Genomic DNA, 21,283 nt, shown 5'->3' on the forward strand with positions numbered 1-21,283 from the left:
TTTTTGGCATGCTCATCAACACTTCTTGAACACTTTCTAACACAACTCGTAATATTCATTACAATGTTAGATATGTTTTTATGTGCTTTATATGTTTGTATCTGCATATTTTGAGCATAAACAATGCTCCCATATTTATGATAGATATTGTAATTCATGGATTGAGCTAGAAGAAATACTTGAAAATGAAACTTCCAACATTGGAGCAAAATCAAGCATGACAGAGGAGAAACAAAGACGGCAGGTTGAAGATAGCTTGATGAAATTAAACGTAATAGAAGCATCTAGCGTACGCAAAAACAGTTTTGCATGAGGACTCCTTGGACTATTGAAAACACGAATGATTCCAAGTATGTTGACGACGATAAAAGCTCTAGGGAGAACGAGGTTCAATACAAAAACAATCCATTAAATGTTATTAATGGATTGTTTTTGTATTGGAACCTCGAGTCTTCTGAAGATATGTTCAAACGAAATATCAATAAATGACATATACAGTGTGGAAGCTCGTTTGCTCACGTGGTATATAGTAGTGGAAACCGTTCATGATGTTGCTGAAGATTTGAAAAATACCTACCAACGTGTTTCCTTTAGGACGAGGAATCTGATTCCGAAAGGGAAGAGGTTTGCAAGAAGATTGAAAGTGTTTTGTGCAAACTTTTTTTAATACAGATGGAATAGAATACTCTAAGAAATGCTATTGACGAGGGATAGTGCAAGGATCAACAAAGTATGTGGTGGATTCTCCGTAAGATTGTAGAAGGATTACTTTACGTTCATTCACATGTAGAAAAACATGTGAAAATTTTTTGTTTAGCTCAATAAATATATATAAAAACTTATTATTTGCTATTTTTCTCTAATTTTTTCCAATAGAGTATAACTCGAGTAATCGCGTTTCGAGATTTTTGGTTTTCTATTGTTACATTTTTTAGGTGTTTTCTTTAAAAAGTCAACTAATGTCATGGAAAAAGATGTTGGGACTTAGGATGAATTGAAAAGCTTGTTTTGAACTTCTAAGATCCTTTTCATTGAATTACAGTGTCATAAATAAAGTTATCCTTCTTGGAATATGTATTTGTCATTATAGTGATAGTGATAGCCATGCTTGAAAACTTCCAATAAAAGTTTTCACTTGAAAAATTTTTTGACATTTTACTCGTGCTGTAATCGCGTTGCTTGAAATCAGTAAGGGAGAAAATCTCTTAACAGCATGAGCTTGTGAAACTCCGTTTACATTTTCATCCAAAATTTGTCATATAAGGCATGGTGGTATCCATGTTTTTTGCATCATGTTGCGCTTTATAAAATATAATAATTTTCATGAGGTTTTCCGTCCAGGTAATTACTATACAGGTCAGTGGTCGCAATAGACGTTGGTCAAATTACCAAGCTGTTTGCAGGCAACTTTTTGGAAATTTCTTATAGTGGTGATAGTATGATTGACTTATTGTAACTTGTAACCATTGTTGTAACCAAGTTGTATTATCGTAGTCAACAATAATGCTCTGTAGTGTGCAATGTATTTGATATTTTTCTTATATGGTATAAGTCACATGAGTATAACTCAAATTTTACAAGCGATGGGCATAACAAATATGACTGACACAGTCAGACAGTAATGTTGATTCACCATGCCATTGTGTATATGGAATATGGAATATGGTTATATTTACTGGCATAAAGACAATGATTCGTAAAATACGCGCCTGTGATTGGTCCATTTTATGGATCCAGAACCCAAGAAATGGCTGCCGAATAGAAATAATTGTCTTTTACCACATGTTGAAAACTAACTGACGTTTTAATCTCAGTGACCAATATTACCTAAAATATGGATGTCTTTTATTTCAATGATACATCAATTGGCTTTTTTAATCAACGATTTGGAAACATGTCCACGAGTTTCCATTTTCTAACCCATGCGCAGTTGTAAACAGGAGAAAAACTAAGATGGCGCGCTTGAAGTATCCTGGGGTAGATAAGATTTCTGTCAAATCTCGAAGTCCCAAGAAAAGACTTGTGCTCAAAGTTCAAAGAAAAAAGCACAAAAATACCAAATCAACAAATTTAGGGGCGAAACAAGTAATATCTCGAAAAGATTTTGAAAAAATCTTCGGAGACTCGGACGAAGAGGTTCGTGTTTCTCAACATTTGATGCCATTCTTTGTTGTTTAAAATTCGTTTTAAAATGAAATACTGATTGTATGAACTTATCGAAGGAACTCTTAGGTAATTTTTATTTAAATTTGCTTAGGATTACAAACCATTTCTTGGGTTTTCATCCGAAGAACTTGGTTTCAAGGCATACACGCTTCTTCTACCCCATAACAGATATCGATCCGATGCTGATAAAACATTTCAACATTCTCCATCGTCGACATCAAAGAGAGTAAAACATGTGCCATTGAAATGGTTTAGCCCGCCAACATCGGATGATTCATCCAACGACGATGAAGAAATCTCTCAACCAGGCGCAGTTGTTAAGAAAACTTTATATCGTAAAAATATTTATTCAAAGACTTTAAAGAAACGTCAATATAATAGAAGAAGAGATGATAAATATAAGGGAGAGTTTTCCAATCTTAGTATCAAACCACTGCGTTGTTTTCCGTCTCATCAACAAACAGATTTGCAGAAAAAGTCTGTTGCTATTGCCAAACAAATTGTGGAAAAGGCAAAAGGAGACAAACGTCTTCAGTTGTCTAAGAATGTTGCTCCTGTGGAAAATAATCACAGTCCTGTGTCGAGATTTGGTCGTCTTGTCAAAAAGAAATTGCTTGATTATGATGATTTTACAGGTGGTCATAACAAGAGGAAACAATTTGTAAATTCTGATATCTCTGTGTCAAAGATTTTTAAAGGTGAAGATGGCGAAAGGCATCAAGTTCAACCAGGTGTGTTTTTTTAACATTTAAAATTTAAAGAGATTGTGTTGTTCTTTCTTTTCATAAACAATATATGCTACATATTCCGTGAGTCTTATGCGCATGTAATGTGCAATATGTAGCATGTATATGCAATAAACTTTTTTAAAACACTTTTATCGAAGTAAAATATAATTATTGATTTTACAGTTTTATAATTGTGCTATTTGTTTTGAATGAGAAAAATTACCATTCAAATTGCTTTTATGATATTTTAAATACGTATGTAAATATATCTGCAGTAATTAATTTTTGACCACTTCCAGATGTGATAATGTTTTTGTGTGAACACTTTGAAATATGTGATATGTACATGATATTTGTGGCATGATTATGCATGTGTTGTATGATAATTTTTATGTATGTGAAAAATATTTATCATGTGCTATGTGTGTTATGTCCATCTAATGCATTATAGGTAATTATAAAATAAACACAATGAAAGGCGTGCGCTGATTAGTCTAGAGCTGTGTTTGCATTAGCCTGTGCAAAATACATCTGAGCTCAACCAATAAAATCAATCAGTCAGAGATAATTTGCAAATTGATCGTGAATACATTGGTCTTTTTTGCATTATTGTTATTTTAGAAAAGAAATAAAAGATTATTTTTTGTGTTTGCACTGGCTTATGCAAACCTCGGAAAGGTTTGTGAGAACTCTCGAGCAGGTGCAACCCATGACCTTCAGTCTCGGGCTTGCACTTATCTGCTCTCAAGTTCTCCCAAAGGTCTCCTCAGTTTGCATAGGCCTGTGCAAACACAGTAAACACCTTTTATTTCTTAATTGTAAAATACTATTTATGTAATATGTGTTTATGGATGTTGCTTGTCAAAGTTAGTGAACAGACCTGAGAAGGTTGTCAGTCAACACAAACACCATCATTACTTCTCAGGATTACACCTATATGCACAATCAACATGTAAGAACATGTAACTAAACACCTGGGCTCAAACAGCTCACTTTACTAATGATAAAATTATAATAATTACACTCTGTTGTAATGCCATGCAAACTCATAGAATTTAAACTCTGGTTTTATTTAAAATTTATTTTATGATTGGTTTTATTTATCGAATTGATGAACACATGCCATTATGCATGGTGCAAGGTTTCGCAATTTTGACAGTTCAAGGAATTTTTGTCCAGGTGGCTGTAGCTGCAGTACCTGGAGAAATTTTTACTTTTACTTTTGCTGTATTTTTGTCAAGGTTTAAACATTTATTTAATTAGAAGTTTATTAAGATTTCATAACTGTGCAATTAATCACTGCCAGAGTTTTTTACACATCAAAACTATTCAATGTCAGCTTTGGTGCAAAGAACTGCCCTGTTGAGCAATGATAAAACTTTATGTAAGGCTATCTTTTAAATTATATGATTTATGTGATTAAAAAGAAAAGGTTGGAAAACAAATTCTTAAGTTTCAGAGGCGATTTTAGTACTACGTAACTACGAATCTATCTTTTCTTTCTAATTTAAAGATTATCTGTCTGATTTGTTTGTATATAACATGCTTATGAGTGTTTTACATTGAACATCGTGAAAACATTGTGTCCTTGACCTTCTTGATATTATAAAGAGTCATAATTTTTATTTTTTTGTCACTCATTATTCTTTCATTTACTTTTAGATCCATTTTTAGAGACCAGAAATTTAGACGAGGTATGGATATTTTATGTCTAGTACAGATGATGTACTTAAAGTGTTATTTCTTCCAGAAACCTAACAGAAATGTATAAAATAATCTTGAAATCTTTCTTTTGCTTGTGGTGGACTCTCTGTTCATGTTGTACCATAATGTAAATAGGTTTATACCTTATATAGCTTGAAAAGTTATTTCAGTATTGTACGGATTTACTTGATTTGGCAAGCTATAGTTTTCTGCTAATAATAGTTACCTTGTATCATATTACGAATTTAATGTAGATATGATCTTCTCACTTTGCTGGACAATTTAAGCAATTGTCTCAAGAACCTGAAAAATTAAGGTGACTCAACGGGGGTTCTATAAATGGAGGTTCTACATATCACTGCTTATGAAATTATGTCCTTCAAATGACGTTCAAATTCTATCATTGCAAGTCAATAAGATATCCCGTTGAGTCACCTGAATTTTTCAGGTTCTTGAGACAATTGCTTAATAATTGTCCAGCAAAGTGCGAAGATCATATCTACATTAAATTTCAAACACCGCACTGCATATAACATTCTTGCATGTTAGGAATTTAGCTACAATTACGACGTTTATTTTTAATAGAAATCAAATGTGACGTTGCAAGTACCATGTGAAGACAAGTTTTTTCACCAAGCTTTGTTTCCTCCTGTTGTTCCTTCAAAACAACCTTTGCCAAAAGAAAAGACTGGAAAAAACGACTGTCATGAACTTTCTGTGAAAGCTACACTATTTGACAAAGAAACTTTAAAGAGCTTACTGAATGAAAAGACTAATGACCAAAGGAATGAATATGAAAAAGAAAACAATTTTTCTGCTGGTTCTGATTACGAGTATAACATATTCAATATTGCGACAAAATTTAGATCAAAGAGACTTCAAAACAAGAAAGACAAAAAAGAAAAAGAAAAAGTGCGACTTGTTGAATCTGAAAATGACAAACTTCAAAGAGAAGTATTGAGTAAGAAAGATAAAGACCAAGCACACGAATTATTGGAGAAAAATCATATCGATAAAAGAGAAGACAAAATAGAAGGTTTGTTTTCATATACATCATAGGCCATTAAATAGACGTTCAACATATCACTGCTTATGAAATTATGTCCTTTAAATGACGTTCAAATTCTATCATTGCAAGTCAATAAGATATTGAGGAAATCTGGGGTTTTGTTGTGCATCTAGATTGTGAAACAATCAGCAAAAAAACTGTTACGAAGGTGATCAAACAAATAACGAGAAAAAAATTAAAGAGTGGCAAAATAAAGAAAATAATTAAAGTCATTAAAGTAAAGTCGAAACCAGAAGGTGGTAGTCGACGTGTACGTGGAAGAAGGCGAGTACGTTGTGGAAAATGCGAGGGATGTTTGGTGGAGAAAGACTGTGGAAAGTGTATTTATTGCCGGTATGATGACGATATTCTTATTTTTATTTCATTTCGTGCATTTTAAACTTTACCACAAATCACAATATTAATATTTATAGTTATCTTATTTACTATTGTTGCGATATTTGTCGACGAATAGTGAGCAGTTGTAGGAATGGAACTAATCTCTTTTCTTTTTCCTTTTTCTGCATTGTAAATTATTGTTAGCACTAGTGTCGTTGTGCAACTCGTGGTGCAACACGTGGTGCATCACGTGTTTTAATAAATAATTATGACGTTTGTCTCAAACTTTGAAAAATACTTATGTGTATGATTCTCCTACATATAAGAAGTACTTCTGTGTTTGTTTCTCAGACAAACGAGAAGTCACGTGTTCTGTTTCTCCAAAACTGGACAGTTATATATTTGTGTATTTGCTTGATACCCTGCTCAAATTACAGCAATCATAATTCCTATAGATTCTGACAATGTATGATAATTCATTTTTGTAGAAATTGTTTGTAGAAATAAAATTCAAGTATATTTTTTATGAAGGTTATATAAAACCAATGAATACTTTATTTAATTCATTACTTTTTTTAGAGACAAGCCAAAGTTTGGTGGAGTATATTTGCTAAAGCAATGTTGTATGTAAGTATTTTTATTGTGCAATAATATAAAGTAAGCACTCAGCACTGCTCAAAATAACGGCTGGTCAACGGACAGTGACAGGCCAAAAATGCTTGATGACCGGCCATTTTTGCCTCGCTGGTCATTTTGACCGACCTTATTTGTACGTGTTTCCCTAAAGTACTATGTCAGTGCAATGTAAGGTAAATTTTGAGAGCTTCAAATGTCAAACACGAGAATTTGGTTTCTCAAAAAAATATCTTTTAACATTCTTCGGTGCATGAGTTGAATACCAGACGGTGTTTGAGCCTAGGAGTGTAGCCTTACGTGCATGTTTTTGTGGATATAGACCGTCCAGGTTAGTGGAGTAGTGAAGAAGACTGTTGCTGTTGATTTTGACTGACGTTTCGACAACTATAGCAGTATAGTCATCTTCAGAGTCAGGAGGCGACTACAAGTACAAGTTTCTTACTCACTTTACCACGAAGATGACTACCGTCTGGTTTTCAAAACGTCAGTCAACACCCACACCAACTGTCCTCAGGACACTACTAACCAGGACGGTCGACACGTGAAAGCACGCACGCGATTTTTGCTCATTAGTGACCGGTCAAAAATCTAATATGATGGAGCTATAATGAAGCTGACCGGTCATCTTGACCGAAGACATTACCGTGGTTATTTTAAGCGTTTGGCTGTCTGCTCTAGTTTCATATTCTTACTTAGCTATTTAGGTGTTTATATTACTTCTTATGTAAGTCTCTATAGATTAATACGATTTCTGTAGACACCGAAAATGCCAAAACTTTATACTTCCAAGAGCAAAGCCGAAAAAAGGTAAGACGTTTGTCCATATTATTGTTACGTATTGCAAGAATAAGAATAAATCAGAATCCTTAACAATGTTTTTCTATAGTTAATACTATTTTTTAAGTAATATATTGACTCCAAACAACCACTTTCCTTTTTTTATGTTTTTCGATAAAATTTTAACATTTGTTTTCTCTGTATGGTCACTTTTTTATTGTCATAAATATAGTTTATCGTAAGACATTGACAACATTAAACAAACCGAGCTCAATCGAAAGTCGTGAAAGAAAATCTGTATCGAGTGACGCAACTACAACAAAGCAAATAAGAAACACAACTATAAAAGACCTGTTATATAAACGAAAACCGCCGTCTGGACCGCTCTTACGTTACACGAAAAAAAATAAATGGACGAAGAATCTAAATGATATTAAGCTTGCTTGGACCGTGAGTACTGTTACATAATTCAGCTAGTAGATATAATGGTTTGTGTGTCTATATTAAGTGTGCTTGTATGAACTTAAAGTATAACGTTTTTATAATTTGATACATTCATGTACCTTCACTGAAATTTAGTTTTGCCTACATATTTTTAACGATAAGTCAGCGGTTTAATTGTGACAGAAAAGTTGATAATTTGTGAAAACTCGACAAGTAACTCACTGCTATTAATGAAATTGTACTTTTATTCTTTGGTAAGGGGAGGAGGATAAATACATGTAATACTCCTATTTCAAAATGGTTGATGTTCATGTATCGTCGAGTACAAGTAATGAGTTACTCTTTCACAGGACTCGTATACGGAAGATGACTGTTGGGAAACTGGATTCCATATCTGCGTTTCAAATGAAAATGCGCTTCCACGTGGTGAACTTTGCTTTTTATGTGGAAGTTTGGGACATGAAAAGGTTTGATTATGATGACAATAATTCATCAGTTTTTTATATTGTAGAAGACAAGTATTTTTAGTTATGATATGAAGCCTTCACAGATAATCGTTGCATTTGAGGAAGTCTCATATTACGCGAACCTCAGTCATAGTTCGTGTGTGCTAGTGTTTCTGAATTCTGTAGATGCTGTTTTGTCAAGTGTGTGCTGAGCCGTTTCACTTGTTTTGCCTGGATGAAGATCCTGTTGATGGTGAATTGTGGACCTGTAATCGTTGTCGAACATGTTGTGTTTGTGGGCATCAGAATAAGGTCAATTGAAGTTTTTTATTTGATTTTATTGAAAAAGGAATCATCGATCTTTTGTCTTTTGCATTAATTGATTCAAATACACGAAAACGCAGTAGTGATGACGATCTTACCATTGAACCACTCGTGAAGAGTTTTTTTGGATTGTTTTTGTATGACGCTGTAGGCATTTTTACACCCGTACGATTCTGAAATAGAATTCAAAGAAACTTATAAATAGCCAACAACGATCCCGAGATAATTTCAGACAAATATACCGGCAAATATAAACTCGTAGCTTCTTGTTACTATAATTATCTGTTTCTTTAGCTGCTAATGTGCGACAAATGTCAACGATGTTATCACGTAGAATGTCTTGGGTCAAACTATCCAACCGAGCCACAAGGAGACAACGAAGATGTATGGGTAGGTATTTTGGTAGTTAAATATTTTCCGGCAGCATATTTGGAATGTTTTGGTTCCTACCTACTAACTGGTTGTATTGCGCTTTTAACACGAAATTGTGTATTTTGTAATTTGTTTAGCTGTGTGCTCGTTGTGTAAAATGTGTAAAATGTGGTCGCACTACTGCAGGAGAAACTGCTGACGCACAATGGACGCATTCATTTACCATGTGTTTTGCATGTGGTAAAAACTGGGATCAAGGCAATTTTTGTCCAATTTGTAAGAGTTGTTATTCTGATGAGGATTTTGAGTCGAAAATGATGCAATGTTTAAAGTGTGAACACTGGGTTCATGCCACATGTCAGGTATAGTAAACCTCTGTTAAAGCTTTTCCTGGTCAATGAATGTTGACTACAACATATAAATTTGTTATTACTACTTTCAGAACATTACTGATGATGAATATCAGTGTCTAGCTGTGATGCCTGAGGATGTGCAGTTTGTTTGTAAATCGTGTCATGATGAAGACTTACCTGACTGGCTGGATTCTGTTCGACAAGAAATTCAGGCTGGATATATTTATGTATGTTCATATTCAAATCGTTTTACTTAAAAAAGCCGTTCTACTTAATTAACAAACTAAGAGCAAACAAGAATTGAAATATTCTCTTTCTTTAACAAGTGTATAACGAACGAGAGTTTAAATTGGTACACTCTTTGTACGATGTGAATGTTAGCAGTAATCTAACACAAAATTGCATGTTTTACTCAGTGACGTTTCTTATTTTAAGATTGTCGATACCCTTGTTTCATCTCCTCATTATCAAACACTTAAAAGTTATATTCAGGAGGTACGTTTTTTATTGACTTTTTCACAAGTATTTGATTACTGAATTCATATTTTAGTAAAAATCTTATGATCTGGAGTAGTTTTGTTATGGTGCAGACATGTTTATTTTAGATTATGGAAATGAAAATAACTGTACCTATGTTAAGTGTTTAGAACATTTTTGTATGATGTTTACATTCTGAAATTTTAGAACGTTCGTGAGGAAAATAAAATTCACTGTTTGTCAGTGGTGAAAGATAAAGTTAATGGAAAGAAATATGACTCTCTGGTGTGTATTCGTCTTTTTCGAAAGTTCAGATTGTTTTTAGGTTCTTGACATCCGGATCGAAAGCGTTTTATTTCTTTCGTGCTTGTTGTTACCTATAAAATGTAGAAATGGCTCTTGCTATATTCTTTTACTTTCAATTGTGGCGGCCTTCTATTACTTTCAATTTTAGCTCTCTTCCTTTCAAAGAAATCTTAGCTGCCTTTGCTCACAAGCAATTGTAGTTGTCTTCCACTACCGTACATCTTATTCAGCACATTTGAGTTCCCAATCATTATCTATGGGACTGTTTGCATGCATCATTTTCAAGTTTCAATAACGTTAGAGCACTAGTCTTGTTTAATATCTGCCTTGTTCCTCTTCAACGGTTTGCTTCGGTAGATACTTAAATTTAAATTCATGATCTTTTCTGCTTTTTTTTAGGGTGATTACACCAAAGATCTTCTTGCGTTTCTTCACCAATTAAAACTTTCTATTCCAAAAGAAGATACTTTAATTAAAAGCATGTCTAGTTTAATGTCTTCATTTGAAAAGGTACCATAGATCTGTCACATTAATAAGACTTTGTAATTATTCTATTATTGTGTTTTGTGAAATGTGAATGAAATTCAAGGACAGAATTTTTGAATGTCTTTTTGTATACTCAGATAATCCATGAATTATAGGAGATGCAATCAATTTTCCCCTGGCAAGATCTTACCTGGCCGCCTACTGAAGAAGAAAATGGAGAGGACGTTTGTGAAGCTAGAGACATGTCAATAATTTGGTAAATTGCATTATATCGCTTTGTCAAAGATTATTAAAGCTTCATTTACATTATATTACTCAATGTTTTGCATGTTTCATTGAAACATTTCCTGATTTGAATAAAAAGCAAATATTTTAAATTTAAACTGTTGTGATGCAAACTGTTAGAAAACGCAAAATTTCAGAGCAGTTAACTGAGTGCTAGCTTTTGTTAGTGTTAATAATGTCACTCCAAAGACATGTGTTACAAAGACTAACAAACGGGTAGAATTTATGTATAAAACGTAGCATCTATTGAAAAACCTTTCATTAATGACAATTGGCTAAGTAATTGATTGCTTATTGACTATCAAGTCCATTATTCTATTAATTTAAACATCTTGATCTTGATCATAATGTATCCATGTATTGTGAACTATGTGCAATTTCTGTGTTTTAGTGATGAGAAATTAGGTGATTTTAATGAGGTCATGAAAGATCACTGCTACATCCGATGTAAAAATGAAGGTGACAAGGAGAATGTAGATGTATGTGAAGTTGGGTCAAAATCGACAGATGTCTGTGAAACGTCGAAGAAGGTGAAATTGAAATTTCAATATGTTGCTGAGATCGATAATCTCACTGCAAATGTAAAAAGTCAAAGTCAAATGTTCCTTTAAGAAAGTCATAACTTATGAATAGATCAAAAGATCTTTCGTAACGACAAATCGTGACATTCCTTTTGAATTTTTGAACAAAACCGTCATTGTCATAATTCTCGTCTTTATTTATTGTTGTGTTCATGGCTTTCTTTAAGGTACAATCTTAACTTTTAACATACGGTGTTATTTTTGACAACATCAAAGCTCCTCGAATAAACAACTTTGATTTATCATCTTTATTTGAAAAAGAGAATTGAAACATTTATAATGTGTGTACCTAAATCTTTTCCGTAATTACAGCTAGAAGATAAGCGAAAATGTGCTTTTTGTGCCGAGATCGGAGATCAATGCCCTCAAGATGCTGGCAGGTTAATTTATTTTAATATTGACGAGTGGGCTCATGTTAATTGCGTTTTGTGGTCAGCGGAAGTGTATGAAGATGATGAAGGCAGACTACAGAATGCTCATGTTGCTTTAAACAGAGGAAGGCAATTGGTAGGTGATGATATTGAATAAATTATATCAACTGTTCAAACTATGTTATTACTAGTTACATACTTATACATTGCCGTAATTCTCTTATGTTATGTTTTTAGCGTTGCGAATTTTGTGGTGAAGTGGGTGCTACTGTTGGCTGTTGTGAACCATATTGTAGGGGCAACTATCACTTTATGTGTGGAAGGTATGAGAATTGAATCATTACGTATTTCATGGAGAATTTCATCAACGAAAATACAATATTGTATTGAAAGAAAAGATTGCTTTGGTTCTCTTTGTATACAATGGGGAAGTTTTTGAATTTCGTCATTTTTACTTCGAAAAAATTTGAAGATATTCACTTGTCTTTTTCTTTGCGGTTTCGTTTCTTTAAACATTGATATGTATACAGAAAAAATATATTTACTAAATACATCTGATTAACTCTGTGCAAATGTGGCAGTTTGAGTGACAGGTCTTTAGAAGACTAAACTGTAGTTTTTATTCTTCTAAAGGAAAGCCAAAGCAGCGTTTTTACCAAATAAAACTGTGTACTGCAATGTTCATGCTTTTCGAGCAAGAGATGAGGTGAGAGTTTTGTTTTGTACTTAAATGTTCATACGACATTTTTTATGGTTTAATGAATATTTATTAAATATTTTCATAGAAATATGTTGAAGTTGTTTTAGGAAAACTGTTTGTTTTTGACATTTAGGTTATTGTTGGCGAAGGCGAGTTTGCTGTCGACCGTCGAGTTTGTGTTGATATGAGTAAAGTAAAGACTTTGAAAAAAGCGTTGAAAGGCGTTTCCGTTGACACTTTGTCTGTTTTGTCCGGTATTTATTTGTTAAATAAGTATTTACTGAGATCGACCGAGGATGAGTTTTTGGGGAGGATGGTGACGCTCTAGTTTGAATTAAGTTTTGATTCTTATTTTTGGGGTGTTGCTGTGCCTTGTTTTGTTAAATTATGTCACTATTTTTTTATGATTAAGATATATGTTTTGGAAGTGTGCTCCATCAAACACAAATCACGATTGCTTTAACTTTATTGCTTGGTATTTTAATATTTCGCAGGGAAATTGGCATCTCTCCTGCCCCCCTCTCGAACCAAGGCTATATGGGGATGCGCACCCCTCTGTACCCCCATGAAAACCCCTCTTGATCTAAATGGTTCGCAAGGTTCTTACGTTGAAACTTGTTTTACACTACAGGTTGTATGGTTGTGAAAAATCTTGGAAGAATTACAAAAGCATCGGACACTTCATCTGTTTTGTTTCCAGTTCAATATAGGTTTGTTCATTTGGTGTCTTACTACAATAATACATACACAAATATTGTAATAAATGTATTATTGCTTATATTTTATCAGCATTACTCGACTTTATTGGAGTACAATTGATCCCAGCAAACGATGTCTTTATTCCTGCCATATCGAAGAAATTGATGAACAGGAGTCTAGAAGCAAAGTGCAAGTACCGCTTGAAAAAGTTGCAGAAAATCACGTTGTTACATGTCATGAAAACGAAGATGATATATTTGATGGCTCAGTGTCAAAGTCAAATAATGAAGTATCAAAATTAAAGTGTGTTTTTCCTGCGGGGAAAAGCACTGCGGTCTTTCCACACGATGAACAGAAAAATGTCGAAACTTTACAAAGTGTAACAAAAATGTCCATTGATGATACCCAAAACAGAGGAAGAACGTCCATTGATTCTAATGCACCTAAACATTTGAAGAGAAAACATTCTAATGAGGTAAATGATCAAAACAAAAGTGTTGACTTCTGTAAACCTTCACTTGTTGTTGTAACCTCTCCTGCTTTCTCGACATCCCTACAGAGTAAATGTAAAACCTCATTTAGTGGATCCTTTCCATCTTCACCACTTTCCAAAACAGTAGTGACGTCAACACAAAGGAAAGGTGTAACGAGTGTATCGCTTGGAAAAGCAGAAACGAAAACAACGCCATGTAATGAAACAGTAACAACACCGCGAGCTAAAGATACCTTAACTACGCTAGTTACTAGAGCAATGCACCCTAACGAAGTCTACGATAGAAAAATTCAGCAACTTACTAAAGATTTGAATGCGACAGTAGAGCAAACTAAGGGAGTTATACCTAAAACACTGATGAAAGGAACATCTGCTACAACGTCAATAACTACATTTTCTACGACAATGACCAGAGCAAAATACCCTGTACCGGAAAGTAAAACAGTATTATCAGTTAACTCATTTGGGGCCAATCCGTGTATGTTTCCTCGTACGACTAGTGTTTCTCCAATGGATTTTTTGGTAGACTTAACACGACCCAAAACAAATAATGCGCGTATGAATGCTGCCAAAGTACCTAAAGCAACAAAATCTCGAACAAGTAATGTAAAGATAGTCCGAACTAAACCTATTCCTCTTGCACCAAAACCAACTTTTGTATCATTACGTTGCTCTCCATACAGACAACTTGCTCCAAAACCAATTCGCCATTTACACTCAAGTATCATTCATAATTCCACTCAAAATTCTGCTAGAACAACGACTACCAACTCTTTTATTTTTCATTCGACAACATTTGTGTCCCAAGGCAACAGTGTCAGGCCAACATACTCTCAAATAAAGCATATTAAAACAACTGCTGTTTCCACCGCTACTTTCGTTCAAAACTCATATTCTCCAAGTCCTATTACGTCAGCTAGAGTGGTAACTCTACATCCGCCAGCTAATGTTGTGCAATCAAACATTCAATTAACGTCATTAAATTCTCGATCGATTGTATCGGATGCACTGCCATCAACATTTAGTTCAAGCATGGTTCCGTTAAAATCAACTCACTCAACTTCAAACATCGTAAAATTGAACACGGATCCGTCCAAGTTAGCTGCAAATTTTCTTCGTTTGCGTGCTAATGCTGTACTTTCAAGTGCAAAACCAAGTTCGCTGCTCTCCATAAAAACGAATTCAACTCAATATGAAACTCCCAACTCAGTTTCCAATCATCTTCTTGAACATGCGTCTCTTCAGCATAATATATCTGCTCATCTATCAAAGGAAGTTTCTGCAGAAAATGCTGTCGTTGCGTTGACAAAGGAAGCTGCTACATCAAGTGCAATTCGAACCAACAAAACCGATGGAATGGCCGTTGTAGTCGGCTCACCAGATCAAATTAAGAAGCTGCTTTCAGAAAATCCTAACATGATCCAACTTCTTGGAAGTAAATCTACAGAATATTTAGGAAAGTTACTAACTTCGGAAATAAAGAAGAAACCAAAACACAGCAACAAAATGCTGTAATAAATGTTGACCAAATTGGTCTTCTGTCTCAAACCAAAGAAATTGTGAAACCTCCAGTCATAGACTTGACAAATAAACAGCACCAGCGTGGTAGAAAAGCCCCGAAGTGAAAGTTATCTGTCACATTTGACGTCAAATAACCACACTTCCTTATTCTCGAAAAAGAGCCTGGACTCTATTAAAGATACGGCTGCGTCGACTATTAGAAACAGTGTTTTACCAACTACCGCAAAATCCACGATATCAGTTAGTAAGTTGAACATAGAAAAATGTAGAAATGCTGTTCGCAAACTTGATCGAAGGTTTTTGAACTCCTCTATAGACACAACCGTTGATGATTATTGCACAGGTGCGGTTGGTCAAGAAGAATCAGTGCAGTCAACTCTAAAATCGCCAACGCACCAAACGAAATGTTCTTCTTTAAATAACTTATTAAACGTAAACAAGAATGACAATGTTCTTAACAAACGTTTTCTTCACGCCAACCTTGGTAATTATAGCACCGAAAGGAAGATAGCTTCTCTATCACCATTGTCTTCTCCAGCCAAACTGATGGCACATATTGAAGATCAAACAAAAAGTCTCAAACCATTTATGACCAATTTGAAGCAAGCAGACAACCATAAGCTCCCACGGTCCGACAATCATCAAGGAGTTGATACTGCTGAGAAAAAAACGTCAACGAAAAGCAATTCAAAAATCTGTATCAAAAGGACAAATACTAAAAGGAAATATACAAAAAGAAAAGTAATAGATGAAACCAGTGAAGGTAATGGAGATAATGATATGTTAAATAATGCGTTAGGTGAAATTGATGAATGTAGTGGTTCAAAAAAGAGGATCACCAAAGAATCATTGATTAAAGGCAGTGACGGTAAACAGACAAAGAAAGCCAAAATAGATGAAAATGATATTGTACTACCAGATTTTGCTCGTGTTAAACAATCTGATCTGCGCAGTCGACGCCTGGAAAAAGTGAAACAAGAGTTAAATGTAGTGTTCACTATCACGAGTGAAGAGGGTCTTGAAGTGAAGGCTAAATCGTGCGAAGGTAATAATCAGAAAAACAATCGGAATTTCTTAATTTATATATAATGCTTACTTTTCTCTTTCAGAGGCTTGGCGTATTGTTTTCGAGAAAGTTCAGAACTTACGTATGGATCGTTCAAGAAATTTTACATCTTTTGTGGGTTAGTATTCAGATATTTATTTGTGAGGGTAATCAAAGTAGACAAATATCAAGTTCACTTTCGAAGACATTGGCAATTGTGTGACTGCATTCTGATAAAATTCATCTTACCCATTTTCTTATCATACTTCAGGTGCGGATGGTATGGACTTGCTAGGACTTACCAGAGTATGACAAATTTTATAACATTAAACTTTCTGTTTCTGTATTCTTGATCTTATATTATTTTTAAAGGAACCTCTGATATATCTTATTGAGCAATTACCTGGAGCAAAAAAACATTGCACTAAGTACTCATTTCAATATCATGAAAGTCGAAGTCATAATGACTCGTGGGATGAAGACGTCCAGGTTTGTTATAAAGGCGTTAACTATCTTCGCGTATAGTGTAGTAAATGATACAATTTAGTGGTATGTGTAATGTAACTTTTCATAGGTTTGCTAATACAATGAAAAAGATTTTGTACATTGTATATTTTTCTGAAATCTATTTTTCTTTTAGCTTAAAGAAAATGAACGCGGTTGTGCTCGTGCTGAACCGTTTAAAGGGTAAGCGTAAACGTTCTCTTAGAGCTTTCCTGTATTAGTTTTTAGCTTAAAGTCTGTTAGACCTTGATGTTTTCTTTAAATGATAACAGTATTATTCCTAAATGATAACATTATTCTTCCTCTGTAATATCTTTTTTCACCTTTGTTCATACTTCAATTGTGGCTTTAAATGCAAATTACCATTTAGTCTTAAGAAAGAAGTCGACATGTTTAGTTTTCTGGCATCGACACATCGAAAGATATCACAAGTTCCTCTTGACAATTTCGATGATCCAGACATTGCTCAGGAAATTGCGGCAAGGTATGTTTAACGGGTTGACCTCATTCAGATGACAAATGAATTACTTTGTATAAGAGGAAACTATCTTGTTCTATTGTTTACATTAGTTCTCTACAAAGTTCTATATTGAGTTTTTTCTTCAGACGAGCAACTGCCAATGACCTTCCAATGGCAATGAGATATCGATGCTTAAAACAATCAAATCCAAAACGTACAGTTGGAGTATTTAAGTAAGTAGCTGCATTGATTTATGGTATTTGTACCTTAAGTTGTTTAGGGAAGAGACGCTTATTAAATTTACGTCTCCTGGAGAAGTGTAATATTTATTGTATTAGCACTATCACCCATCGTGTTGCAGTCTTGAAAAATGATTAAAGCAATTGTCTTTTTGTTCAGATCAGCTATTCATCGTCGTGGTTTGTTTTGTCTACGTGACATTGATGCAGGAGAAATGGTGATTGAGTATACTGGAAACGTTATACGATCTGTATTAACTGACAAGAGGGAGAAATATTATGAAAGCAAGGTTAGAGTACTCACAAACCATGGTACTTCTTGTATGGATGTAATTTATTCATACATGATTACAAATGATGAACGTTGTTTAACAACAGTCATTCATTCTTTTCAAATACAGGGTATTGGTTGTTACATGTTTCGTGTTGATAGTTTTGATGTAATTGATGCTACAGAATGCGGTGACGCTGCTCGTTTCATTAATCATTCTTGCGAGGTATGAAATGCAGACATATTTCCTACCACTTTTCTACTACCTTTGTAGGCAATGAATACTCTATCTTCAATCAAGTTTTTAAACTGTATCAACCTTTACAATTACTTTCAATATTTGTTTTCCCTGGAAGCTATTAGAGCAAATTGGTATCTTAACACCTACGGCAGAAAAATTGGCTGACATATTTGAATATTCAAACTGAAACTCGTGTACATCGTTGATAACTAACTAATCAAAATAATAAGGTCAGCTGTTATGGGGCAACTTCATGTTACAAATAGTAAAACTGCAAACAATATTGGCATCACCACCACGAGTCTCCCCCCCCCCTAAAAAGAGAATAAAAACGGTAGAACGCTAAATGACTCGAAAATATTCCTGTAATGGTACGATATGATATATATTGTTTCACAGGTACATCTGAATAGACCAGTGCAAGATTGACATTTACATGTTTTGTAGATCAGTCAACTCCAAAATGTCTGTTGCACTTGAACTGTATGAATTAAACGTATTTTTTTTCACTGACTTTTTAGCCAAATTGTTTTTTCTCGTGTAATAACAGTAGAAGGACAGAAAAAGATCATTATTTTTGCTGCAAAACAGTACGTGTATATATTGCAGTTTTACTTTCTCTTTTTTAAAAGAAGGAGTAGAGTGTGATAAGTCCATTTTGTTTTTAGTTTGAAAAGAGGAGAAGAACTCACATACGACTACAAATTTCCGTTGGAAGATGAAAAACTTCCATGCTCCTGTGGCTCTAAAAAATGTCGCAAGTATATGAATTGACTTGAAATTGGTAGGTTTTTTGTTAGGTAAGATCACGTGTCCTCTCAGATACATCAAGGAGCTCCCTCCCTGACAATATTGATATCAAGAATTATATGTGTATATAAACTAATTTATTGCATGCGCTCAAAAATTGTGTTGCAGAATCTGACAACCCCCGTCCTCCCTTTCCACAATCTTGGTGCTAACAATGTTGATACCAGTTATCATATTACAAATTTTAACAACATTGTTGAAAGTCATGTTTTTGATTGATGTTTCGTTTGTATATGATGTGTACAATATAAGATACGTATATTAATGTCGAAAAACGAAGATTTTATTTTCATTACAGTAAATATTCTTAATACAGAGTGGTTTTGGTGTAGAAGTATTGTTCCTGAAATATGTTTTTTTTATAAAATCCAAATAGTCTTTATTTTATAAAAAAAATTCTGCGATGCAGCCTGATATCTCCTCGGTTTGCATAAGCCTGTGCGAACTCAGAAAGCATCTCTTATTTCTTAATTGCCAACGTTTTTCAATGAAATAACTCTAAAGTAAATAATTTTCCATCATTCACGATAATTTATAAACGTTGCTACCTATATATTGAATATCAGGCTGACGCAACATATTTTACTAATATCGAGAGAATGTTAGGCATATGAAATAGATCTAATGGCAAAGAAATGATTTCTAAATTAATTCCCCTCTTCTACCCCTCCCCCCCCTTCCGGATTTTTGACGTCTTTATAAAATCGATTTTAATATAACGTTGTTTACCAAGTTGTCATGTCACGTGAACCTGAAGTTATTTGTTGTAAATAATTCAACTTCAAACTATGAATTCACAAAAACAGATTGGTGCAATTGTAAATACAATATGGATATATTTATGTGAAATACCAGCAGTGGATTTAGCGTTTGGAAAAATAAATAATAGCGGCCAAACTTTAAATGCAAATTATCTTCATAATACTTCCACAATGGTTATGAAATTCTACCGAATAAAATTTTACCAATTAAACAGCTTTAAATGCTTTAAATTATATCTTGCTATGAATTGTTGCAATTTATTTTTCTTAACGCTGGATTCACCTCTGATGAAAAAATATGGTCAAATTGTATGAAAAACATATTTATTTTAAAGTAGTGGACTATTCGTTGTTGTTTTTTTTTTATGGAAAAATGATACAACTGAGCATTATTTATAGGGAAGAATATCACCACCTATTATAGTAAATTTCTATAGATGCACTCCAAAGTGAGTTCCACCCTAGTTGTTATTAATTTGAACATTCTATTGATTTAGCAGTGCTTGTAAAGATCTGATCTGTTCATACAATCCAATTGTTATGGGATCTAATGCCTGGGACTGCGCCACTAAATTGAACTTAGGGGCTCTACGACTTATATTTACGAAATTTACTGCGTCTTACTTAGCGTCAAGTTAGACTGAAATATATGAAAGTTAGCAAAAACTTCATCTGGGGTCCAGTCCCCCCCTTAGGCGCCGAGCCTCATAGCTTTAGGGGCTGTTCACGTGAGCCCTTCCTGTAGGTCTCATTGTAAACAGCCCTTACACTTGATTTTCAGTTGTAAGGCAACTAAATCCAAGTTTAAGCTGCTATTGAGTTTCTAAGTAAATATTTCACGGAATAATTATACTGTTTTAAGTTTAGTGTATTAGCATTTTATAACAAAGGTATAAATAGATATTTGGCTTCAAACATAGGGCTTTGGAACACGAGTAAATCAATCCATGTGGGGTTAAATTTTCTTATTTGCATGGAAAGTATACATCCTCGAACGAAACTGTTAGAAGAATAAGATATCATCTACACTTGAACAGAACCAATACTTCTTTGTCTTTCATTTTGTTGAATGTCAAAGAAAATTCGATTCATGATAATTTATCTAAATTTTTACTCAGTGACTTTCCACCATGATTCAACTCACTTCCAATGATGTATATAAAGTTATCATATATATCTTTAGAACAGCCATGCATAAACGCAACTTTTCTCTTAAAGCATTTTCTATCGTGATTCTTTTAACCACAGCTGAATTTCCTTTCCATTAAAACTAGTAACTTTCTGAAAAATTCTTTCATGTACGTTCTTTAAGAACATCTTCCCTTGCGCTACATCGTCGTATAGCTTTGACTTTTCTTTGAAGGAATTGGCTCATTAACGCAATCCCATAGATGATGTTAGAGCAACATTCTTTAGATCGTTCTATCCGAGCTCCTCCCTGACTAGGAAGGAGATAACGACTAAAGTGACGATTTGAACGGTATTTTGCTTCTAATTTGGCCATGGGTTTTTCCGGATTAAACAAACCCGCGTAAGCATACTACATCAGAAAAGAATGTGGTCGTATGTAGGACATCAAGAGTGAGTGAGTTCATGATGGAAGACAGTGGTGTACGTAGGAAGGGGGACATGGTTGTCTAGTGCCACCCAACTTTTCAAATTTGGTATAAAAAAGTGTCTTTGTAAATGAAAAACT

General features: G+C 34.1%; 1 protein-coding gene and 1 long non-coding RNA gene across 2 annotated transcripts; both read left to right on the top strand.

Annotated features, from left to right (window-relative positions):
* Positions 1–260: 260 nt before the first annotated feature.
* LOC124447338 lies at positions 261–1,084 on the top strand. Its single transcript, XR_006948694.1, has 3 exons — positions 261–350; positions 595–730; positions 936–1,084. It is a non-coding gene; the product is annotated as an uncharacterized LOC124447338 (long non-coding RNA).
* A 651-nt stretch (positions 1,085–1,735) lies between these two features.
* On the top strand, positions 1,736–19,924 carry LOC124447045. The gene is given in 36 exon segments (XM_046997948.1): positions 1,736–2,136; positions 2,258–2,897; positions 4,557–4,588; positions 5,184–5,634; positions 5,781–6,000; positions 6,565–6,612; positions 7,379–7,428; positions 7,631–7,848; positions 8,193–8,309; positions 8,475–8,600; positions 8,907–9,002; positions 9,122–9,346; positions 9,427–9,564; positions 9,773–9,832; positions 10,022–10,099; positions 10,520–10,630; positions 10,762–10,862; positions 11,283–11,421; positions 11,785–11,979; positions 12,081–12,166; positions 12,477–12,549; positions 12,677–12,797; positions 13,175–13,253; positions 13,333–15,246; positions 15,319–16,301; positions 16,366–16,440; positions 16,573–16,607; positions 16,674–16,790; positions 16,942–16,988; positions 17,176–17,289; positions 17,412–17,498; positions 17,665–17,794; positions 17,906–18,001; positions 18,538–18,546; positions 18,548–18,606; positions 18,685–19,924. Coding segments are annotated over 36 exon segments (7,359 nt in total). The 5' UTR covers positions 1,736–1,953; the 3' UTR covers positions 18,791–19,924.
* The last annotated feature ends 1,359 nt before the right edge of the window (positions 19,925–21,283 follow it).

This window comes from Xenia sp. Carnegie-2017, unplaced genomic scaffold (assembly GCF_021976095.1).
Source record: "Xenia sp. Carnegie-2017 unplaced genomic scaffold, XeniaSp_v1 HiC_scaffold_22, whole genome shotgun sequence".
NCBI lineage: Eukaryota > Metazoa > Cnidaria > Anthozoa > Malacalcyonacea > Xeniidae > Xenia > Xenia sp. Carnegie-2017.